The sequence below is a fragment of the Strongylocentrotus purpuratus genome, unplaced genomic scaffold (genome assembly GCF_000002235.5).
Source record: "Strongylocentrotus purpuratus isolate Spur 01 unplaced genomic scaffold, Spur_5.0 spur5_scaffold_21, whole genome shotgun sequence".
Taxonomy (NCBI): domain Eukaryota; kingdom Metazoa; phylum Echinodermata; class Echinoidea; order Camarodonta; family Strongylocentrotidae; genus Strongylocentrotus; species Strongylocentrotus purpuratus.
The window spans coordinates 7,969,441-7,989,166 of record NW_022145607.1 but is presented as its reverse complement, the minus strand read 5'-3'; the positions used below and the strand labels follow the sequence as shown (position 1 = coordinate 7,989,166).

Genomic DNA, 19,726 nt, shown 5'->3' with positions numbered 1-19,726 from the left:
TCAGGACATGACGTCACAAACTGATAACCATCTTGGCAATTTGTGTTGTGATTTTCATTGCTCCATAGTTTTACATACTTTTTCAAAAATTCATAACTTCCTTATTAGTTATCCGATTTTGCTCAAACCTTTTTTTTATTGGTTTGTCTGATTTTTCTGCTTTTATTGAAAGTAAGTTATTTTTCGAGTGGACTTGTCCTTTAAAGAGGTTTCATGGACATAGGTTTTTGGTTATAATAATAATAATACATGAGATTTATATAGCGCTATTATCCATTTTAATAATGCTCAAGGCGTTTCAGAATATTAGTGAACACATTACATCGTGACAAAGAATCGTGTACATTTACATAAGAAAGAAAATGCAACAATGAAAGAATGAATGAATGAATGTCTGTCTTCAAAACGCAAAATTTAACGAATGGGATTTAAGGTTGCTCTTAAAAGACGTTGAAGAGTCGGAGTTCTTCAGCTCCTGTGGAAGTGAATTCCACAGGGCTGGTCCGGCATGAGCAAAAGCTCGTTCCCCCGAGATTTCTTTGAAAGCGGTATGTATATGTGTAGAGACCAGAGGATCGAAGGGTACGTGTGGGTTGGTAGAGGTGAACTAACGTATTCTGGTTGTATTCAGGAGCTGTTCTGTTCATTTGATGAACTAAAAGAAGGATTTAAAAGTTATCTTGAAAAGATTCACTTCTCCGTAAATATTTACACTTACACTTACCGGCGCACACTACACGATTCTACTGCGATCCGATTCTTGAATAAATTGCAATTATATTAGTTATGGAAAAATAAACAAAGAACGTTTTGCTGATTTAGATTGTAATTAATGATCATATGAATACTAACAGCAATAACTTTGGTGCCTTTAAGCCTTCTAGACACAATTAATTCCGAATCGGCTTCAAATCGTGGACAATCGCTATACTGGTATGACGTCACTAAAATTCTGAGCCGATTCAGCTTTTCCTTCGTCAAGGAAGCCTTGAAAGCCCCTTAAAGTTATATTTTATTCATTACATGAATAATCAGATTCTCAATCAATGAGATTGTAAATGTTGGAATTTTCATATACAATGTTGTAAATTCTTCCAAAATCGGATCGCAGTCAGATCGCGTATAGTGCGCTTAATAAGAATCAGTAAGTAAAAACCGCTAAAATGTGCTAAAGCACTCCTATTTAGCAAATATGAAATTATACAGTTGCAATCATGGTGATAGTAGTCCTAATATTGAAAACAGGAAGAAACTGCCGATACAAGTACTATTTAAAAAAATTATTCAACCATGTCATAAAGTCATCATGGCACGAGAATACACATTAAGTCTATGATTGCCAATTATCTAACAGATTTTCTAACAGATTTTAATGTCAATGAATACCAACAACAACATCAATATCAACAATGATAATGGTGATGGTGATGATGGTGATGATGATAACAACAATAATAATAATAATGATAATAATACTAACAGTAAAAATAATGATGATAATAATAACAATAATAATAATAACAATGAAAATATTAATAATGATGATGATGGTGAATGAGAACATTAAGAAGACAATTTATTATTTGAGGATAATAGTATAATATTAACAATATCGGTAGCGCGATTATGCTTACTACATTCACCACGAAAACTATTACTACTAGTAGTAGTACTACTACTACTACTTCTACTACTACTACAACTACTACTACTACTACTACTACTACTACTACTACTACTACAACCACTTTCATTACTGATAACCATCACACGTTTCTCTAGGTTCCTACATGACTGTTATGCTACTCGTTTGGGATCAAGTCATTCGTCCTTAGATTGATGGTAAGATTTTTGGTCAATTCATCCCAGAAATATTCTTGTCCTCTCACGTTCTCAGTCCAGTGGATATAGGGTCTGCCATCACTGAGATACAACCTCGCCAAGAATGGCATTTCATCATCTGGGATGTCTTCGAGGAAGACCACGACTACGAATTCAGTCAGAGTGTCACTCACGTGGTCCATGGCCGTCCGGAACTTGAGTATGAACCAGTGGTCGTGCACAGCAGCTCTGCTAAGCACTATGATGGTCTTGTAACTATGGCTCACCACGTAATCGACGGAATCTAAGTAATGCATACCCAATACAAGGTCTTCGTCACCGAAGACGTTCCTCTGAAACTGTGGAAGCCGTTCTTCGAGAGCCGGTCGAAGATGTTCGCGAATCCATTCTTCATCATCGTCGTAGAAAATAATGTTCACGTCAAACTCGTAGTCATTGTTGTCTCGAGCGTCTCGCATCTCTTTATAGCCAACTACGGCCAGTTTCAAGAGAAAGAGTTTGTATCTCAACTGCCATCGGTAGTGATACAACAACACGCTGATTACAACCAAGCTAATGGAGATGAGGGGAATCAGAGAGAATAGACTATTGTTTAGCATACAGAGCTCATTTGGATAAAAATCAAGCAGGGGTTTCTCACGAAGAGGCTCCAGAGATGCTGACGAACAGATAGTATTTTCCTTGTCTATCAGGCGTATAGGTTCACCTAACCAATCAATGAGCCACTTTAGATCACAGTTACAGCTAACTGGATTCATTGATAGATCAAGTGATGAAATGGAGGAAAAGATCGGCTTGAAAGTGCTTTGAATAAGGCGCGTTAATCTGTTGTTGGCCAAGGAAAGATTTGTGAGCTTCCAGTTATTTGAGAACATTAGCTCCTCCAAGTACGCGATACGGTTTCCTTCAAAGTTGATAGTTTTTATTTGACCCAACCCCGACAATAAATCATCATGAATATGCTGGATGTTGTTACCTTTTAAACTCAACTTCTGAAGCGATTCCAGCCCCGAGAAGACAAGAGGATGTAGATTTTTAATATCGCAGTGGTCTAGATTTAGCTCTTGTAAAACAGAGAGTTGCTGGAATATCCCTGGTGGTAAATCACTTATAAAACTCAGGAAAGGGTTACTACTCAAATCCAAATGAATAAGATTCAATAACCCATCGAAAAGAGACGCGTTTGCAGTTGCATTCCATAGGTAAAACAGGTCAAGGATAGAGTCTTTCATGTCTAATTCAACAAGGGAATGTAAATTTTGAAATGTTCCTGGTCGCAAAGGAAGCAAGTCTGAACGAAGAGAGTTTAGGGAAAGTGATCTTAATATTGGGGTGTTCAATTCCAGAACAGTTATACGGCTTCCGGTCAAATCAATGGTTTGAATATTGTCAAGTCCCGAAAAGGCCGTCAGCTCAAAGAAAGAAAGGTACTTGTTCGAGCTCATGTCTAAGAAAGTTAAATTTCCTAAACCAAGAAATACAAATGCAGATATTTCTGTAAACAGATTACCGGATAAGTAAAACTCCGATAAGTCCACTGTCCAAGTCTGATTGTGAGGATTAATTTGTCTTACTTGGTTGTAGTTGATTATCAGTACCTTTAATGCCTTCATGCCCTCGAAAAAGTCCGGTTGAATTTCGTCTATTGGGAGATTGTTATAAGTGAAACTGAATTGTATGAGTTTTGTCAAATTTGAGAAGACTAAAGGATAGAGGCTACTCAGGTCGTTGCTGTTGAAGTCCAGAACGGATAGAGAAGAATCGCGCAGTGGATCAAAGAAATCTTCAGGAAACGCACCAACGGATCCTTTCATGATTGTGAGCTGTTCGATGTCTGATTGTGAGATTCCGAGGATGATGTTCGCTAGCACCTCGTAACTTAAATTGTAGCCACCTAGCACCAACGAGCGAACATGTAGTGATGCGATCACACCAGGGTCTACTGATTGGATAGGGTTGATTTTTAAGATCTAGAGTATCAGTGTGGCACACAAAGATGAAGTCTCTCGCCGTAAGGTGTTTTAGTCGATTACCAGTCATGTATACAGTGTCGGCCATGCCACAAGAACTTACATTGACGTAGGAGAGCTGGTTGAACCACAAATATGCAGTATCTAGATGTAGACTCCATTTTAGAATGTCATCGGGGAGCGACTTCAAGTTTGATGACGTTAACTCGAGAATGGAAAGCTGTGAAGACATCATAAAGACGCCTGTTGCTGGAAGCACAAGACGCGGGTTGAAGGATAGAGACAGGTACATTAAGCCCTTGAGAGGGTAAAAAGCGGCGGATTCTATCGCTCTTACATCATTAGAAGAAATGTTCAAGGAGTTGATTAGAGGGTATTCTTCAAACGAGGAGTTCAAGAGTTTGGTGATATTGTTCTTAGACAAGTCAAGCACCTCGGTATCCTGAGAAAGATTCTGGGGAACCGTCTCCAGGTCTTTATCGCGGCAAGAAGCTTTTTTAAGTTCAAGGTTCTGATCACATCCATGGAAAGATTTTTCCATGTCCAGTGTTAAGGATGTCATCGCCGAATCTCCATCGTTTTGATGTAAAGATTGAAAGGACGAGCTGACGAGGAGACAAGCGAAAAGCAATGGGTACAAGATTGAGCCGTTTGCCATGACGTCAATATATTACCTCTAAAAAAGGAACGGTACACCTTTAATTGTCGGATAATAATATATCGCTCTTGAATATAATGCTAACTCACGCTCATAGAAGCATAAACAAATGTTTATCCTTTGCTGCAGACGGTCAGCCTCGTTTTGAGCTGTGAAAAGGTGCTCGGATTTTCTTTCCTTAAAAAATAGTGGTTATTATATTTTAAATGACTAATCAAAACTGAAATATAGGTTCGGGAACCAATTATAAATGTTTATAGACGAAACCGAAAGTCATGTTGCTGTTTTGGATAAGCATAATTATAAATATTTACAAGTAATAAAATCACACGCAAATCTATATGAGATATACTAACGGTTATATATTAGAGAACACAAAGGGAAATATTTGATATCACATGACATTAAACTTCCATGCGCTAGTATAATAGGCAGGGGCGGCGATCCCGGGAGGACACGTCCCCCCCCCCCCTCATTTTTTTAAGGAGGGGATCGTCGCCCCTTCAAATTTGAAAAAGTGCCCCCAAAAATGTAATAGCAAATACTGACTAAAAACTGCAACACACTTTTAGGCTCTGGATCGGTCCAAAGAGGCTGCGTTTAGACAAATAAATATGCAAAAATCTTCTCACTTGGTAGCTACGCTCTCTCGCATAATATCCTTCATAAGGATAAGTAAGATAAGATAAGTAGGTCAACCAATAGGAGTACTTCATGCCATATCTGAAGATGCGCTCGGCGCAGCACTTATTACGCGTCATAATAAATTATTTTTTTTGTTTTGTAGCATTTTATTACATTCATTCACTTCAAAAATCATACATCTTCATTTTAATTGATATACATAACATATCAAAATGTAATGAAAATTGTACAGCCCTCAGAAATACATATTATAGTTAAATACTTAGTACAAAACGTCTTCGAATTAATTATACTGAATGAATATTATTTAAAGCCTTCCCCTCCCCCTACCCCCCCCCCCTCCTACCCCGATAGACAACAAACACACAAACAAACAAAACAGAAAGAAGAGAAGAAATGAAATGAAATGAAATGAAGTGGCGAAGTGTAACGTCATCAAAAATCTATTTTGGGAATTTCTCAATTTTTTCTTCATTTTCCGAAAGAGCATACAAAATAATGTCCAAATGTCGAAAGACCAATTGAATATGTTAAGTATTGGCTGAGATATAGACATCTGAATGAAAAGATTTCCTATAGGAACTCAGTGTATATTGCTCTGGCTCGTAATGTTATGAACCAGAGCAATAAAACTGACTGAGTTCCCATTGGAAATTTATTTATTTAGATGGTCATATCTCAGCCAATACGTAACCTATTCAATTGGTTTTCGACATTAGGACATTATTGTTGATGCTCTTTCTGAAAATGAAGAAAAAAATGAGAAATTCCAAAAATATATTTTTGATAACGTCACACTGCACCACTCTATACTACTACTACTACTACTACTACTACTACTACTACTACTACTGATGTTGCTGCTGCTACTAATACTACTTCTGCTACTACCACTTTCATTACTGATAACCATCACACGTATCTCTAGATTCCTATTGGACTGCTAATCGTTTGGGATCAAGTCATTCGTCCTTAGATTAATGGTCAGATTTTTGGTCAATTCATCCCAGAAATATTGTTGTCCTCTCACGTTTTCAGTCCAGTGAATATAGGGTCTGCCATCACTGAGATACAACCTCGCCAAGAATGGCATTTCATCATCTGGGATGTCTTCGAGGAAAACCACAAATACGAATTCCGTCAGAGTGTCACTCACGTGGTCCATGGCCGTCCGGAACTTGAGTATGAACCAGTGGTCGTGCACAGCAGCTCTGCTAAGCACAATGATGGTCTTGTAACTACGGCTCACCACGTAATCGACGGAATCTAAGTAATGCATACCCAATACAAGGTCTTCGTCACCAAAGACATTCCTCTGAAACTGTGGAAGCCGCTCTTCCAGAGCCGGTCGGAGCTGTTCGCGAATCCATTCTTCGTCATCGTCGTAGAAAATGATGTTCACGTCAAACTCGTAGTCATTGTTGTCTCGAGCGTCTCGCATCTCTTTATAGCCAACTACGGCCAGTTTCAAGAGAAAACATTTGTACCTCAACTGCCATCGGTAGTGATACACCAGCACGCTGATAACAACCAAGCTAATGGAAGCGAGGGGAATCAGAGAGAATATACCATAGTTTATTATACAGAGTTCATTTGGATCAAAATGAAGCAGGGGTTTCTCACGAAGAGGCTCCAGAGATGCTGACGAACAGATAGTATTTTCCTTGTCTATTAGGCCTATAGGTTCATTTAACCAATCAATAAGCCACTTTAGATCACAGTTACAATTGATTGGGTTCATTGATAGATCAAGTGATGAAATGGAGGAAAAGATCGGCTTGAAAGTGCTTTGATTAAGGCGCGTTAATCTGTTGTTGGCCAAGGAAAGATCGGTGAGCTTCCAGTTATTTGAGAACATTAGCTCCTCCAAGTACGCGATACGGTTTTCTTCAAAGTTGATAGTTTTTAATTGACCCATCCCCGACAATACATCATCATGAATATGCTGGATGTTGTTTCCTTTCAAACTCAACTTCTGAAGCGATTCCAACCCCGAGAAGACAAGAGGATGTAGATTTGTAATATCGCAGTGGTCTAGATTTAGTTCTTGTAAAACAGAGAGTTGCTGGAATATCCCTGGTGGTAAATCACTTATAAAACTCAGGAAAGGGTTACTACTCAATTCCAAATGAATAAGATCGAATAATCCATCGAAAAGAGACGCGTTTCTATTTTCATTCCATATGTTATAAATGTTAAGCCGAGAGTCTTTCATGTCTAAATTAACAAGGGATTGTATATGTTGAAACGATTCTCCTGGTCGCAAAGGAATTAATTCTGAACGAAGAGAGTTTACGGAAAGTGATCTTAATATTGGGGTGTACAATTCCAGAACAGTTATACGGCTTCCGGTCAAATCAATGGTTTGAATATTGTCAAGTCCCGAAAAGGCCGTCAGCTCAAAGAAAGAAAGGTACTTGTTCGAGCTCATGTCTAAGAAAGTTAAATTTCCTAAACCAAGAAATACAGATGCAGATATTTCTGTAAACAGATTACCGGATAAGTGAAACTCCGATAAGTCCACTGTCCAAGTCTGATTGTGAGGATTAATTTGTCTTACTTGGTTGTAGTTGATTATCAGTACCTTTAATGCCTTCATGCCCTCGAAAAAGTCCGGTTGAATTTCGTCTATTGGGAGATTGTTATAAGTGAAACTGAATTGTATGAGTTTTGTCAAATTTGAGAAGACTAAAGGATAGAGGCTACTCAGGTCGTTGCTGTTGAAGTCCAGAACGGATAGAGAAGAATCGCGCAGTGGATCAAAGAAATCTTCAGGAAACGCACCAACGGATCCTTTCATGATTGTGAGCTGTTCGATGTCTGATTGTGAGATTCCGAGGATGATGTTCGCTAGCACCTCGTAACTTAAATTGTAGCCACCTAGCACCAACGAGCGAACATGTAGTGATGCGATCACATGAGGGTCTACTGATTGGATAGGGTTTTCTCTAAGATCTAGAGTATCAGTGTGGCACACAAAGGTGAAATCTCTCGCCGTAAGGTGTTGTAGTCGATTACCAGTCATGAGTACAGTGTCGGCCATGCCACAAGAACTTACATTGACGAAGGAGAGCTGGTTGAACCACAAATATGCAGTATCTAGATGTAGACTCCATTTTAGAATGTCATCGGGGAGCGACTTCAAGTTTGATGACGTTAAATCGAGAATGGAAAGCTGTGAAGACATCATAAACACGCCTGTTGCTGGAAGCACAAGACGCGGGTTGAAGGATAGAGACAGGTACATTAAGCCCTTGAGAGGGTAAAAAGCGGCGGATTCTATCGCTCTTACATCATTAGAAGAAATGTCCAAGGAGTTGATTAGAGGGTATTCTTCAAACGAGGAGTTCAAGAGTTTGGCGATATTGTTCTTAGATAAGTCAAGCACCTCGGTATCCTGAGAAAGATTCTGGGGAACCGTGTCCAGGCCTTTATCGCTGCAAGAAGCTTCTTTTAGTTCAAGGTTCTGATCACATCCATGGAAAGATTTGTCCATGTCCAGTGTTAAGGATGGCATCGCCGAATCTCCATCGTGTCGATGTAAAGATTGAAAGGACGAGCTGACGAGGAGACAAGCGAAAAGCAATGGGTACAAGATAGAGCCGTTTGCCATGACGTCAATATATTACCTCTAAAAAAGGAACGGTACACCTTTAATTGTCGGATAATAATATATCGCTCTTGAATATAATGCTAACTCACGCTCATAGAAGCATAAACAAATGTTTATCCTTTGCTGCAGACGGTCAGCCTCGTTTTGAGCTGTGAAAAGGTGCTCGGATTTTCTTTCCTTAAAAAATAGTGGTTATTATATTTTAAATTACTAATCAAAACTGAAATATAGGTTCGGGAACCAATTATAAATGTTTATAGACGAAACCGAAAGTCATGTTGCTGTTTTGGATAAACATAATTATAAATATTTACAAGTAATAAAATCACACGCAAATCTGTATGAGATATACTAACGGTTATATATTAGAGAACACAAAGGGAAATATTTGATATCACATGACATTAAACTTCCATGCGCTAGTATAATAGGCAGGGGCGGCGATCTCGGGGGGACACGTCCTCCCCCCCCCCCCTCATTTTTTTAAGGAGGGGATCGTCACCCCTTCAAATTTGAAAAAGTGCCCCCGAAAATGTAATAGCAAATACTGACTAAAAACTGCAACACACTTTTAGGCTCTGGAGGTCCCAAGAGGCTGCGTTGAGACAAATAAATATGCAAAAATCTTCTCACTCGGTAGCTACGCTCCCTCGCATAATATCCTTCAAAATTTACAAGTAAATACCGAGAAAAATGAAGTGTGAAAAAGGAATATTACTTGTTTTTGTACTATACAGTGTGAGTCCAAAAAAAAGTTTTCACCTAGAAAATTGCTAATTATTTAAAAAATCATCGATGAACATTAAATTGTTATATGTCTGATGATAGAGTGTTTTATCCCAAATCATTTGGTACCATTTTTGTGTGGTATGTGTTAACGCTTGGATGAACAGGAGACATTGTTTGCGAGAGTGCAAACATCGACTTGCGCCAAAGTTGGTCTTTGCAGATCCAAATAACATCCCTAACAAAACTAATCATGCCATACATGTCAAACATCAACAAACCTTTGTGCGCGCGCGTGTGGGTGTGTGTGACATTGCCCTTTGCAAAAAACATATGCAATGCATTTCATTTGATACATTCAATACATTCTCTTACTCCGCTAATCCCAACATAATACATACTGTAGACATCACTTTGGCCCAAGTCGATTTTTGCACTCTCGCAAACAATGCCTCCTGTTCATTCAAGCGTGAACACATACCACACAAAAATGGTACCAAATGGTTTGGGATAAAACATTCTTTCATAAGATGTATAATAATTTACTGTTCATAGATGATTTTAAAAATAATAAGCAATTTTCTAGGTGTAATTTTTTTTTGACTCACACGGTAGTTTTGCTAAGGAATGTAATTTTGTAATACAACAAAACTTCAAAAACCTGTGAGGAGGTAGTCACTTCCGTCACCTTCAACCCTCTCGTTCACTATGCTCCCTCGCACTTGCGTACTGATGGGGGGGGGGGGGGCTTGGGGCAGTTCCCCCTCCCCCACAATAAAATTCAAATGTGGTTTATTTCTAATTCGATACCAGTGATTTACAAATGTTGCTGAAATGGCATGATTTTTCCCTGAGCTTCTGGGGGCTCTGCCCCCTCGACACCACCAAGGGCCCTATAGCGGGCCTCTGGTTGATCATCTGACCGTAATTAAATGCATAATACCCCCAGAGCTTCCGGGGCTCCGTCCCCTGGACCCCACCAGGGCCCTAAGGCGGCCCCTGGATGCTCATCTGATCATAATGCAATGCCTAAAACGCCTGAACTTCTGGGGGCTCCGCACCCTGGACCCCACTCCAATTAGTGACCAGCATGCCAGTGTCACAAATAAGGTATCAAAATATGCCTATCTGACCGTAATTAAATGCCTAAAACCCCTGAGCTTCATGGCGCTCCGCCCCTGGACCCCACCTCAATTTACACTCCACTTGCTTTCAATATTCAATTCAATTCAATTTTATTTCATTCAGTTAAAAAGACAACATTTCATATAACAACCAGCTCTATAACTCAAAATACACATTAAGAACATACTTGATATTTGGACATAAATTAAACTGAATAGGTTGCAACCTAAAAGGAAAAAAAATAAGCCTTATATAAATGTCACAGGTAAATCCTTGTTCACCTGCACCCAGTTCAGGGGTTTATTTTATACAGGAGATTTTAGTTAGAGAAACAAGAAAACAAATAAGGATATCTCCACAGAGTAGTTTGAGTGAAAGATCCGAAAGAAGGGATTTATTAACACTTAACCTCAAAGGTAGGTTAAGCTACAAAATATCACTCATCCAAATAATAATTATAATACATAAAAACATGTATTGATAAACATATAATAGTTACATATATCAGCAGAATCTTTAGCCGACATGCAAGGCTTCACAAACTAACAGTGAGAACTCTTAACATATACGTGCAAAATAACTTTACAAGGTTTAAAAGAAAGGGACTATAATTATCTTGAGGTATAAAACTATCAATCCTTCTGTTCTTCTTAGCCAGGGCGAAGAGCGTTGCCTTGGTAACAGGGGGGACAGTCTAAACCAGTTCCGTTCGTCTAATACAGTAGGACTTTTAAGGGGCTGAACAGGGCGACGAATATCTGTTCAGGGAGGGTAACAACCAGGCGAAGAATACAATATTTAAAAGTAGAAGGAATAACAGTACAAGAATATGGTTCTTGTACTCTCCTCAAAATATGACTTGTCTCGCTGGTGTCCAAATTAGCTCTCCACATTATTAATACAACAATGAGATTTTAATAAATGTAATTCTATAACCCGACATGAATAGAATGAATCGAAAGAGAGAGAGAGAAAGAGAGAGAGAGAGAGAAAGAAAGAAAGAGAGAGAGAGAGAGAGAGAGAAAGGAATGAGTTGATAACAACTAACTTATTAAACTTATTCACAACAAACTAAGAATAAAATATATACAAAGTAGTATAGAACACAACGTAACTATGCTACAAAACATGAGCTCAACTGTACAACATTGTCATGAAATGATAAAGTAAAACCTAAGCTATTATATTCCAAGTCTCATCTCGACTGGAATAGAATTGAAAAGTTCAGAACATAACTTAACTTTGGCAAATTGAGTTAGGCCAAATTATTATGTTGATGAAATAAAAAGATATCACATCTTTCTTAGTGTAAACCAAGAATAATTATCAGGGCAGTATAACATACTGAAATAGAACATGTCCTATTCTATTCTGACTGAATGTAATTCATTTCACTTCTTCTATCAAATAAAATACTACTAAAGACTTATGATAGTGAATGAATAACTATATTAAAAAGGCAATATACGATTACAGCCTTATTAGCAATGAATTAAAAGGAATTAGAAAACAGTGGGTCTTACCTGTTCAGGGAGGGTGACAACCAGGCGAAGAATACAATATTTAAAAGTAGAAGGAATAACAGTACAAGAATATGGTTCTTGTACTCTCCTAAAAATATGACTTGTCTCGCTGGTGTCCAAATTAGCTCTCAAAGGGAGAGCCAATCTTCCTCCCAAACCAGGCAAACAGCCCCAATATTCCCCATCCATAAGATAAGGAGTACCAGTAAATGTGTCGACTGGTCATTCAGTGGTCTGGGTTTTGACATAAACAAGGCCTATAGGACAGGGGTCTCTTTGTTCCCTTCACCAGTGGCATATACCAGCTAGGTGGTCGAAACATAAAAAAGGTTTAAAGGGATAATTCAAAGATGGGTGTAACAATTTAAAGCAATATAGGTTTACTCAAACCTTGTTAATAAACAGGGTCTGACATAAAGGTTGACCCTTTTTTATAATAAAAAAATATGAAATATATCCGTTACTAAACATTATACTATACACAAATCAAGACAACAAACATACATACAACAAACAAATGAAATATGTCTTGAATTTAAATGATTATTGCAGTTTATCTAAAAGAAATTTCTTATACCTACGTTTAAAAACATTTACACCAACAGAATTATGAATATAATGGGGAAGAGTGTTCCATAAAAAGGGTCCTTGGAAAATAATTATTTTTTGGTTTAGTACTGTACGAGTCAATGGCAAGTGAAATTATTTAGCATTTCTAGTATTATAACTATGAATATTACTTTTTTAAATAAACAATTTGGAAATAGAATCAGGAATAAGATTGAGGTGACATAAATACATAAAAACACATATATACATCCCTATATTGCAACATGTTTAATGAGTAAAATATTGGATTGGTATGGGCAAGAAAAGAATAATGATTAATAATTCTTATTGCACGTTTTTGTAATTTAAACAGTCTATCTTGATAAATTAATGCAGCATTGCCCCATACAATAATAGCATAATGTAAGTAAGGGTACACAATTGCGTAGTATATCATTTTGAGTATAATTTTAGGGAGAGATTTCAATCTGTACATGACACCAATACTTTTAGATAATTTGTTGCAGATGACACCAATATGATTAGACCAGGAGAACTTATCATCAATAATAACACCCAAAAACTTTGCTGAAGAAACTCTCTGAATGTTTACATTACCTAGTTTGATTGTTATTGAGTCTTTAATTAGTTTCTTTTTGGTAAAAATCATAAAATTGGTTTTCTTTTCATTAATGGAAAGTTTATTAGCGTAAAACCATTGAACAATTAATCCAATCTCAATATTAAATGTAGTTTCAAGAGTATGTTTGTTTTTGAATTACATAATTTTTAAAATCATTATTGCACGAAGAAAAAGAAAGGTTCAAGTTATGACCGATGCTTACAAAATGTTCATTCAATATATTACAAATTTCCATATCAGTTGTAATATTTTTTTCATTACATTGAATACATTTAATAACAGATTTTTTATTCTGCTTACCAAGAGCCTGATTGATAACGCTCCATGTTTTTGTCATGTTCCCTTTATTATTCCGAAATTTGTTTCCATAATACGCTCTTTTCGTACTTTTTATCATATTCGTTACTTTATTAAGACATTTTTTATAAACATTCTTTCTATATACAGTGGGATTTTGCAAATATAGCTTATAATATCTGTTTTACTTCGTACTAAATTTCCGAATATCGCTTGTAAACCAAGGTTTGTCCATACGCTTTTTTTTATCAGATATAAATTCAATAGGAAAACAAATGTTATATGCATCCATGAATCGTCTAAAGAAATCATCATAACTCTTATCAGTATTATTTTCACTGAGATTCCGTCGTTGTAATTCCAACAAATAAGCAAATCTACTAATATTATTATCATGTATTTCTCTTCTTTCATAAATTATTTTATCTAAAGTATTTACTTCATTTTCGCACAAACAGTAAACAGGAAAGTGGTCGCTTAATTCAGATAAAATAATACCTACATGGGTTTGGCAAGTATCATTTGTGGCAAGTATCGCTTTGCTCTACCTGATCGTAAATACTTTAGCCCCCCCCCCTCACTTAAGAAACGTTCAAAGGCAGGCGCGTACGCAGGGGGTTTATGTGTGTATTTTGGAGCTAACCCTCCCCCCCCTCCCCCCCCCCCTTTGAGTTATTTAAAAATTAAAAAAAATTATACCAATGGCTGACCTAAAAAGGATGACCTTACCTCCCCCCCCCCCCCCCAAGGAACAATATGTCAAATTTACAAATTTCGAGACCAACAAAAAAAAAAAAAAAAAAAAGTTGTTCTAGAGGATGGTTGTCGTCGGGGGTAGTTGTCTGTGAGTTGTTGTCCGGGGGTAGTTGTCCAAGGGGTAGTCGAACGGGGGTAGTTTTCCCGGGGGGTAGTCGTTCTAGAGGGTGGTTGTCGTAGGTGGTAGTTGTCTTAGGGGGTCGTTGTATGGGGTAGTTGTCCCGGGGGTAGTTGTCCTAGGGGGTGGTTGTCATAGGTGGTAGTTGTCCTAGGGGATAGTTGTCTGGGGGTAGTTGTCCAGTTGTCCGGGAGGGAGTTGTCCCAGGGGTAGTCGTCCTAGAGGGTGGTTGCCCTAAGGGGTAGTCGTCCTAGGGGGTAGTTGAATGGGGGTGGTTATCCGGTGGTTATCCGGGGGTGGTTGTCCAGGGCAGAAGACGAGTGAGAATTCGGGAATAATTTGATGGTTTTATGCATTTATATCCCAATTAAACAAACAAAATACACATTTGTTTTTTGTTTTTTTTAATATATTTGTTTTCGCCCCTGGGGTAGTATTCTTGTTTTAAGTTTTGTCTTATCTTTTGTTGTATCTTCCAGATATAATAAAGCGTTAATATTGTTGAACGTTGGTATTCTGAAAATTATCTTAGCCCTATAATTATCTCCTGAAGGACCGCCTCTATCTTTTCTTTGACACGCCCATTTTTGTGGACCCTACCAATCAAGATCTATTTTAAATAAGCATGATAAGTAGGTCAACCAATAGGAGTACTTCATGCCATATCTGAAGATGCGCTCGGCGCAGCACTTTTACGCGTCATAATAAATTAGTATTTTTGTTTTGTAGCATTTTATTGCATTCATTCACTACAAATTAAAAATCATACATCTTCATTTTAATCGATATACATAATATATCAAAATGTAAAGAAATTGTACAGCCCTCAGAAATACATATTATAGTTAAATACTTAGTACACAATGTCTTCGAATTAATTATACTGAATGAATATTATTTAAAGCCTTCACCTCCCCCTAACCCCCCCCCCCCCTACCCCGACAGACAACAAACACACAAACAAACAAAACAGAAAGAAGAGAAGAGAAGAAATGAAATGAAATTAAATGAAGTGGTGAAGTGTAACGTCATCAAAAATCTATTTTGGGAATTTCTCAATTTTTTCTTCATTTTCCGAAAAGAGCATACAAAATAATGTCCAAATGTCAAAAACCAATTGAATAGGTTCAGTGTTATATTGCTCTGATTCATAACATTACGAGCCAGAGCAATATAAGACCGTAGATAAACAAAGAAAATTGGTTTACACCCTGACCAAAAAACTTCATAATAAAAATGTGGGAAATGCATATTTTATTGTTTGTTTGTCATTTTTACCATGAATGAAGCACTCTTGCATAATCTTCCAAAGTTATTTACTTCATTGTTTTCTATTCAGCTTTGTATATTGTTGTGAAGAAGCATCTAAAGCAAGATTTGATCTGAGTAAAAAAACAGTGTCGCAATGAAAAAGATTCAAACTCTAAAATCTAAAAAAATCAACTTAAAGTTATTACAAAGTTTTGGTATGGGGTCATGAATTTGGTTCAAATTAACATATTGGAAGCATATGCGTTCCTACAATATACATAGTTGTCGCGGTTAAAATCGAGTCTAAAGTTATGAAATTATAAATAATAAACTCTTTATGTTGTATAGCTCCCTCTCAAGGTCAAGATATTAATTTAGCTATGAAACAATGTTTCTGGACTACAATCAACCGATTTGCTATTCCCGTTTGGATATTATATATCCCAACTACATATTCTGAGATTTTCATGGTCGCAGCTACCATTGTACGGCCCATAGGCGCTATTTGAAATTTATCAAAATTTACCGGTAAATTTGTATATTCAATTTTTCTCGAAAACGGAAGTGTTTTAAGGGCTAATTTTTTTAGTGCTTATAATACATCCACAGGGGCATCCAAATATATCAAAATTGTAATGATTCACTATCCACCCAATTTTCGAAATTTCCCAAAACTTTGTATTACCTTTAAGGGGACTTTCGATACCTTCCCTATTGTAGGGGCTATGTCCCATAGAAACCATGTTCGGATTACGTTATACGGTCGTTGTCACCTTCACACATTTCAATAGGTGTCGCACAAGGCTATTGAAATTGCCTTAGGTTGTTTTTTCGATAGTAGTCTGTTCCTATCATCTATAAGAAGCATCGAGAAAAAGGGTATGTTATAGTGCTCAGGGGCTGAATAAGCGGGGGGTGGGGGGGGGGGGGTGGGGGTAAGCGGACACTTTTTTTTGTTGGAGTCCCAAAAAAAATCGCAATGACTCAGCCAGCCGCTGAATAAGCGGGGGGGGGGGGGGGACACTTTTTTGTTTGTTTTTTGTCTCCAAATTTGAAGATTTGACATTTTGTTCCGTGGGGGGGGGGTAAGGTCACGTTTTTTAGGTCAACCATTGGCATAATTTTTGTTTTTTGTTTTTTATAAAAAAATTTAAAAAAGGGGGGGATTTTCCCAAAATACACACACAAAACATACAAATAAAAAAAGCTCAAGGGGGGGGGGTTAACCCCCCCCCCCCCCCCTGCGTACGCGCTTGATAGTGCTTATTACCCAAACAGACCAATTTATTTTTTCGAACATAAATACTTTTTTATATTTAATATTTGTCAGTAGGTCATTTCGAAGTTTCTCTGAATCGTTATGGTTAGACCGCTCCTTTCAATTTCATTCCGGCAAGAACACAAGCATTAGAAGCAAGTAAACAACGATGGCGAAGCTGAGGGAGGGGCGGGGACATGTGCCCCCAAATGAGTGGTGAAAGAAGAAGAAAATGAAACTAGAAATGCAATCGTGTCACAACGATGTGCGTGCAATGACGCCATGTTTCTACGTGTCAAACGAAAGAGCTTCTCTCGCCCTATCCAGAGCAATTTGTACGAAGTCTGTAGCTTCTGTGATACTGGAGATAGGTAGGGCGAAAGAAAGGCCTCAACAGTGACCTTGATGGGATGGTAGTGACTATGCCTACGAAGTTTGAAAGAAATTGGGATAGGGGAAAGGACGTAGAAAGGGCTCGCAAGCACTGCGTTCAAAAACCAAGGGTATTTGGTATCATTAGAAAGAGAATTTTATGATTGTTATTGTAAACCACTCTCTTTTTTTCTATGATTATCCTATCGAAACACGTGATGTAAAATAGATTTATAGGACAAAATGGCGTCTTAAATGGCCCCATTGACCAATTTTAAAAATCCGGCCATGAGGTGCCCTGCGTATTGGAACTCGGCATGTCACTGCAAATTTTCAAGGAAAAAAAAGGACGTTTAAGGGGCGAAAAGCAGTCTGAAAAAATGACGTCATAACCGATACGTGTTAGATTCGGGCGGAAACTCGGCGGAATTCATGTAGTGACCTTTGTTCAAATGCGATTTATTCACAATTTTCTGTGTGAACATATACTATACTTGGTATCATTAGAAAGGGCACTTCATTGCGGTCAGTTTGACACCATTGTTATCTTCGCGCAATGCATTGCTCGCATAAACGCGCTATTACGTAATGCATAGTAAATTCAACATTTTTGGCGATAACTTTGCGCTGACACATTCGGATTTTACCAAACTTGGCGGACAGTTGTCACGTATATGGATACATATGTCTGCCAAGTTTCATTGAGTTAGGTATAAAGATCGCCATTTTAGAGCAAGTTTAAGTTATTTTGGAATTTTCTTGAAAATGGCGAATTTGGAGGGCATTTTTCTGAAAGTCGGTCAGTGTTAGGGTATATAATTTTGTATATGGCTGGAAAGGGCATATCTTCAAGTATCTAAATCCAAAAAAGGGTACGGGTTTGCCAAGCCATAATGGAGATACGGCCACAGAAAGAAAGCCAATTCCCAGAACTTTAGAGGGCGCTATTTATTTTTTGCAAATCCATTGGAACGTGAAATTTGGCATGGCTATGTGCAATTATGAGATAAAGATACTGTGTGATTTAAAAACAAAACAGAATTTATATGAGAAAGTTATGGCAGTTTTGGATTATTTAGGGGTCAATTTTTCACGAATTTTAGAGACTTTTGACGGAGTCGGATTCAGATTTGAATTTTGAGTACGAAGATGGCATTTTGAAGGTCAGGTTATACGTCGCAGATGAAAGAACATTTCTTAGACTATCTAAAGGAATTTGTTAGAAGTTTGTAGGATCTAGGATAGTGGAGATAGGAAGGAAAAAAGAAAGGCCTTAAAATGGACCAGAAACGGACAAAATGGCGCCTGGACGGTTATGCATGAGTGATTTCGAGAATCGAAGAATGTAGTGACCTTGATGAGATGTTAGAGACTATGCCTATAAAATTTGAAAGGAAAAGGACATGAGGAAAGCACCTAACTAGGAATAACAAGCACTACGTGCAAAACGAATGGGATTCCGGACGACAAGAAGAAGAAGAGGAAGAAGAAGTAAGAATATTAATAAGAAGAATGTGAACGAAAACAAGGCAATGACGAAGGTCGTCATTGCAATGAAAAGAAAATGCGAGAAGCGAGAGAAAGAGGAGAGGACGAAAGATGCCGAACCACCTATCGCATATATCCTCGTCTAATCAGCTGCCCTGCTAATTCGCATTTTAGTTTTCGAGGAAAACTGCTGCTGTTCCATGCAGTGCCCCCACGCGAGAAAAAAATTATGGGATACCCAGTAAAAAGATTGCCCCCCCCCCCCTCCACACTTTTTAAGTACTCCAAAAGTGCCCCTTTTACCTTGAAAAGTGCCCCTATTAAATTGTAAAAGTGCCCCTTTCCTTTTCACCTCTGATAAGTGCCCCTTTTATTGTGACAAGTGCCCTTGCCCTCCTGATAAGTGCTCTTTTCATCTCTAATAACTGCCCCTTTTCCTTTCTAATAAATGCTCTCTTTCTTTCTTATATGTCCCTTCGCCTTCTCATAATTACGCATTTTTCATCTCAGATAAGTGCCCCGTTTATTTGAAAATGTGCCTCTTTTTCTTTTTAATAAGAGCCACTTCCCCCTTTTCATAAAAGCCCCCTTTCACCTCCGATAATTGCCTCTATTAAAATCTGACCGGTGCCCCTTTTCTTTCAACTAATACGCATTTTCTTTATTATAAGTGCCCCCTTTTTTATTCTCATATGTGCCACTTTTTATATTTGGTCAGTCCCCCTTTTCAGGTGCGATAAGTTCCCCTTTTCACCTCTGATAATTTCCCTTTAACAATGATACGTGCCCCTTTTCCTTTCTATTAGGGACTATGCCCTTTTCATTAATGCCCCTTTTAACCTCTTATAAATGCCCTTACCCAAATCTGATGGGTGCCTCTTTTCCGTCGACA

At 37.8% G+C, this 19,726-nt stretch overlaps 1 protein-coding gene across 1 annotated transcript; it reads right to left on the bottom strand.

Annotated features, from left to right (window-relative positions):
* Nucleotides 1-1,544: 1,544 nt before the first annotated feature.
* On the bottom strand, nucleotides 1,545-9,173 carry LOC105443904 (toll-like receptor 13). Its single transcript, XM_030995118.1, has 3 exons — nucleotides 6,060-9,173; nucleotides 4,150-4,417; nucleotides 1,545-3,812 (listed from the first exon to the last, which is right to left on the bottom strand). The coding sequence occupies exons 1-3, from the start codon at nucleotides 8,726-8,728 to the stop codon at nucleotides 1,803-1,805; spliced, it is 4,947 nt and encodes a 1,648-aa protein (XP_030850978.1). The 5' UTR covers nucleotides 8,729-9,173; the 3' UTR covers nucleotides 1,545-1,802.
* Between the last annotated feature and the right edge of the window lie 10,553 nt (nucleotides 9,174-19,726).

Coding starts and splice junctions, on each gene's coding strand:
- LOC105443904 (XM_030995118.1), bottom strand. CDS start 8,728: ATGGCAAACGGCTCTATCTTGTACCCATTGCTTTTCGCTTGTCTCCTC. Junction 4,418..6,059: donor GACTTGATCCCAAACGATTA/GCAGTCCAATAG, acceptor TCTCCTCGTCAG/CTCGTCCTTTCAATCTTTAC. Junction 3,813..4,149: donor TGAACATTTCTTCTAATGAT/GTAAGAGCGATA, acceptor CTGATACTCTAG/ATCTTAAAAATCAACCCTAT.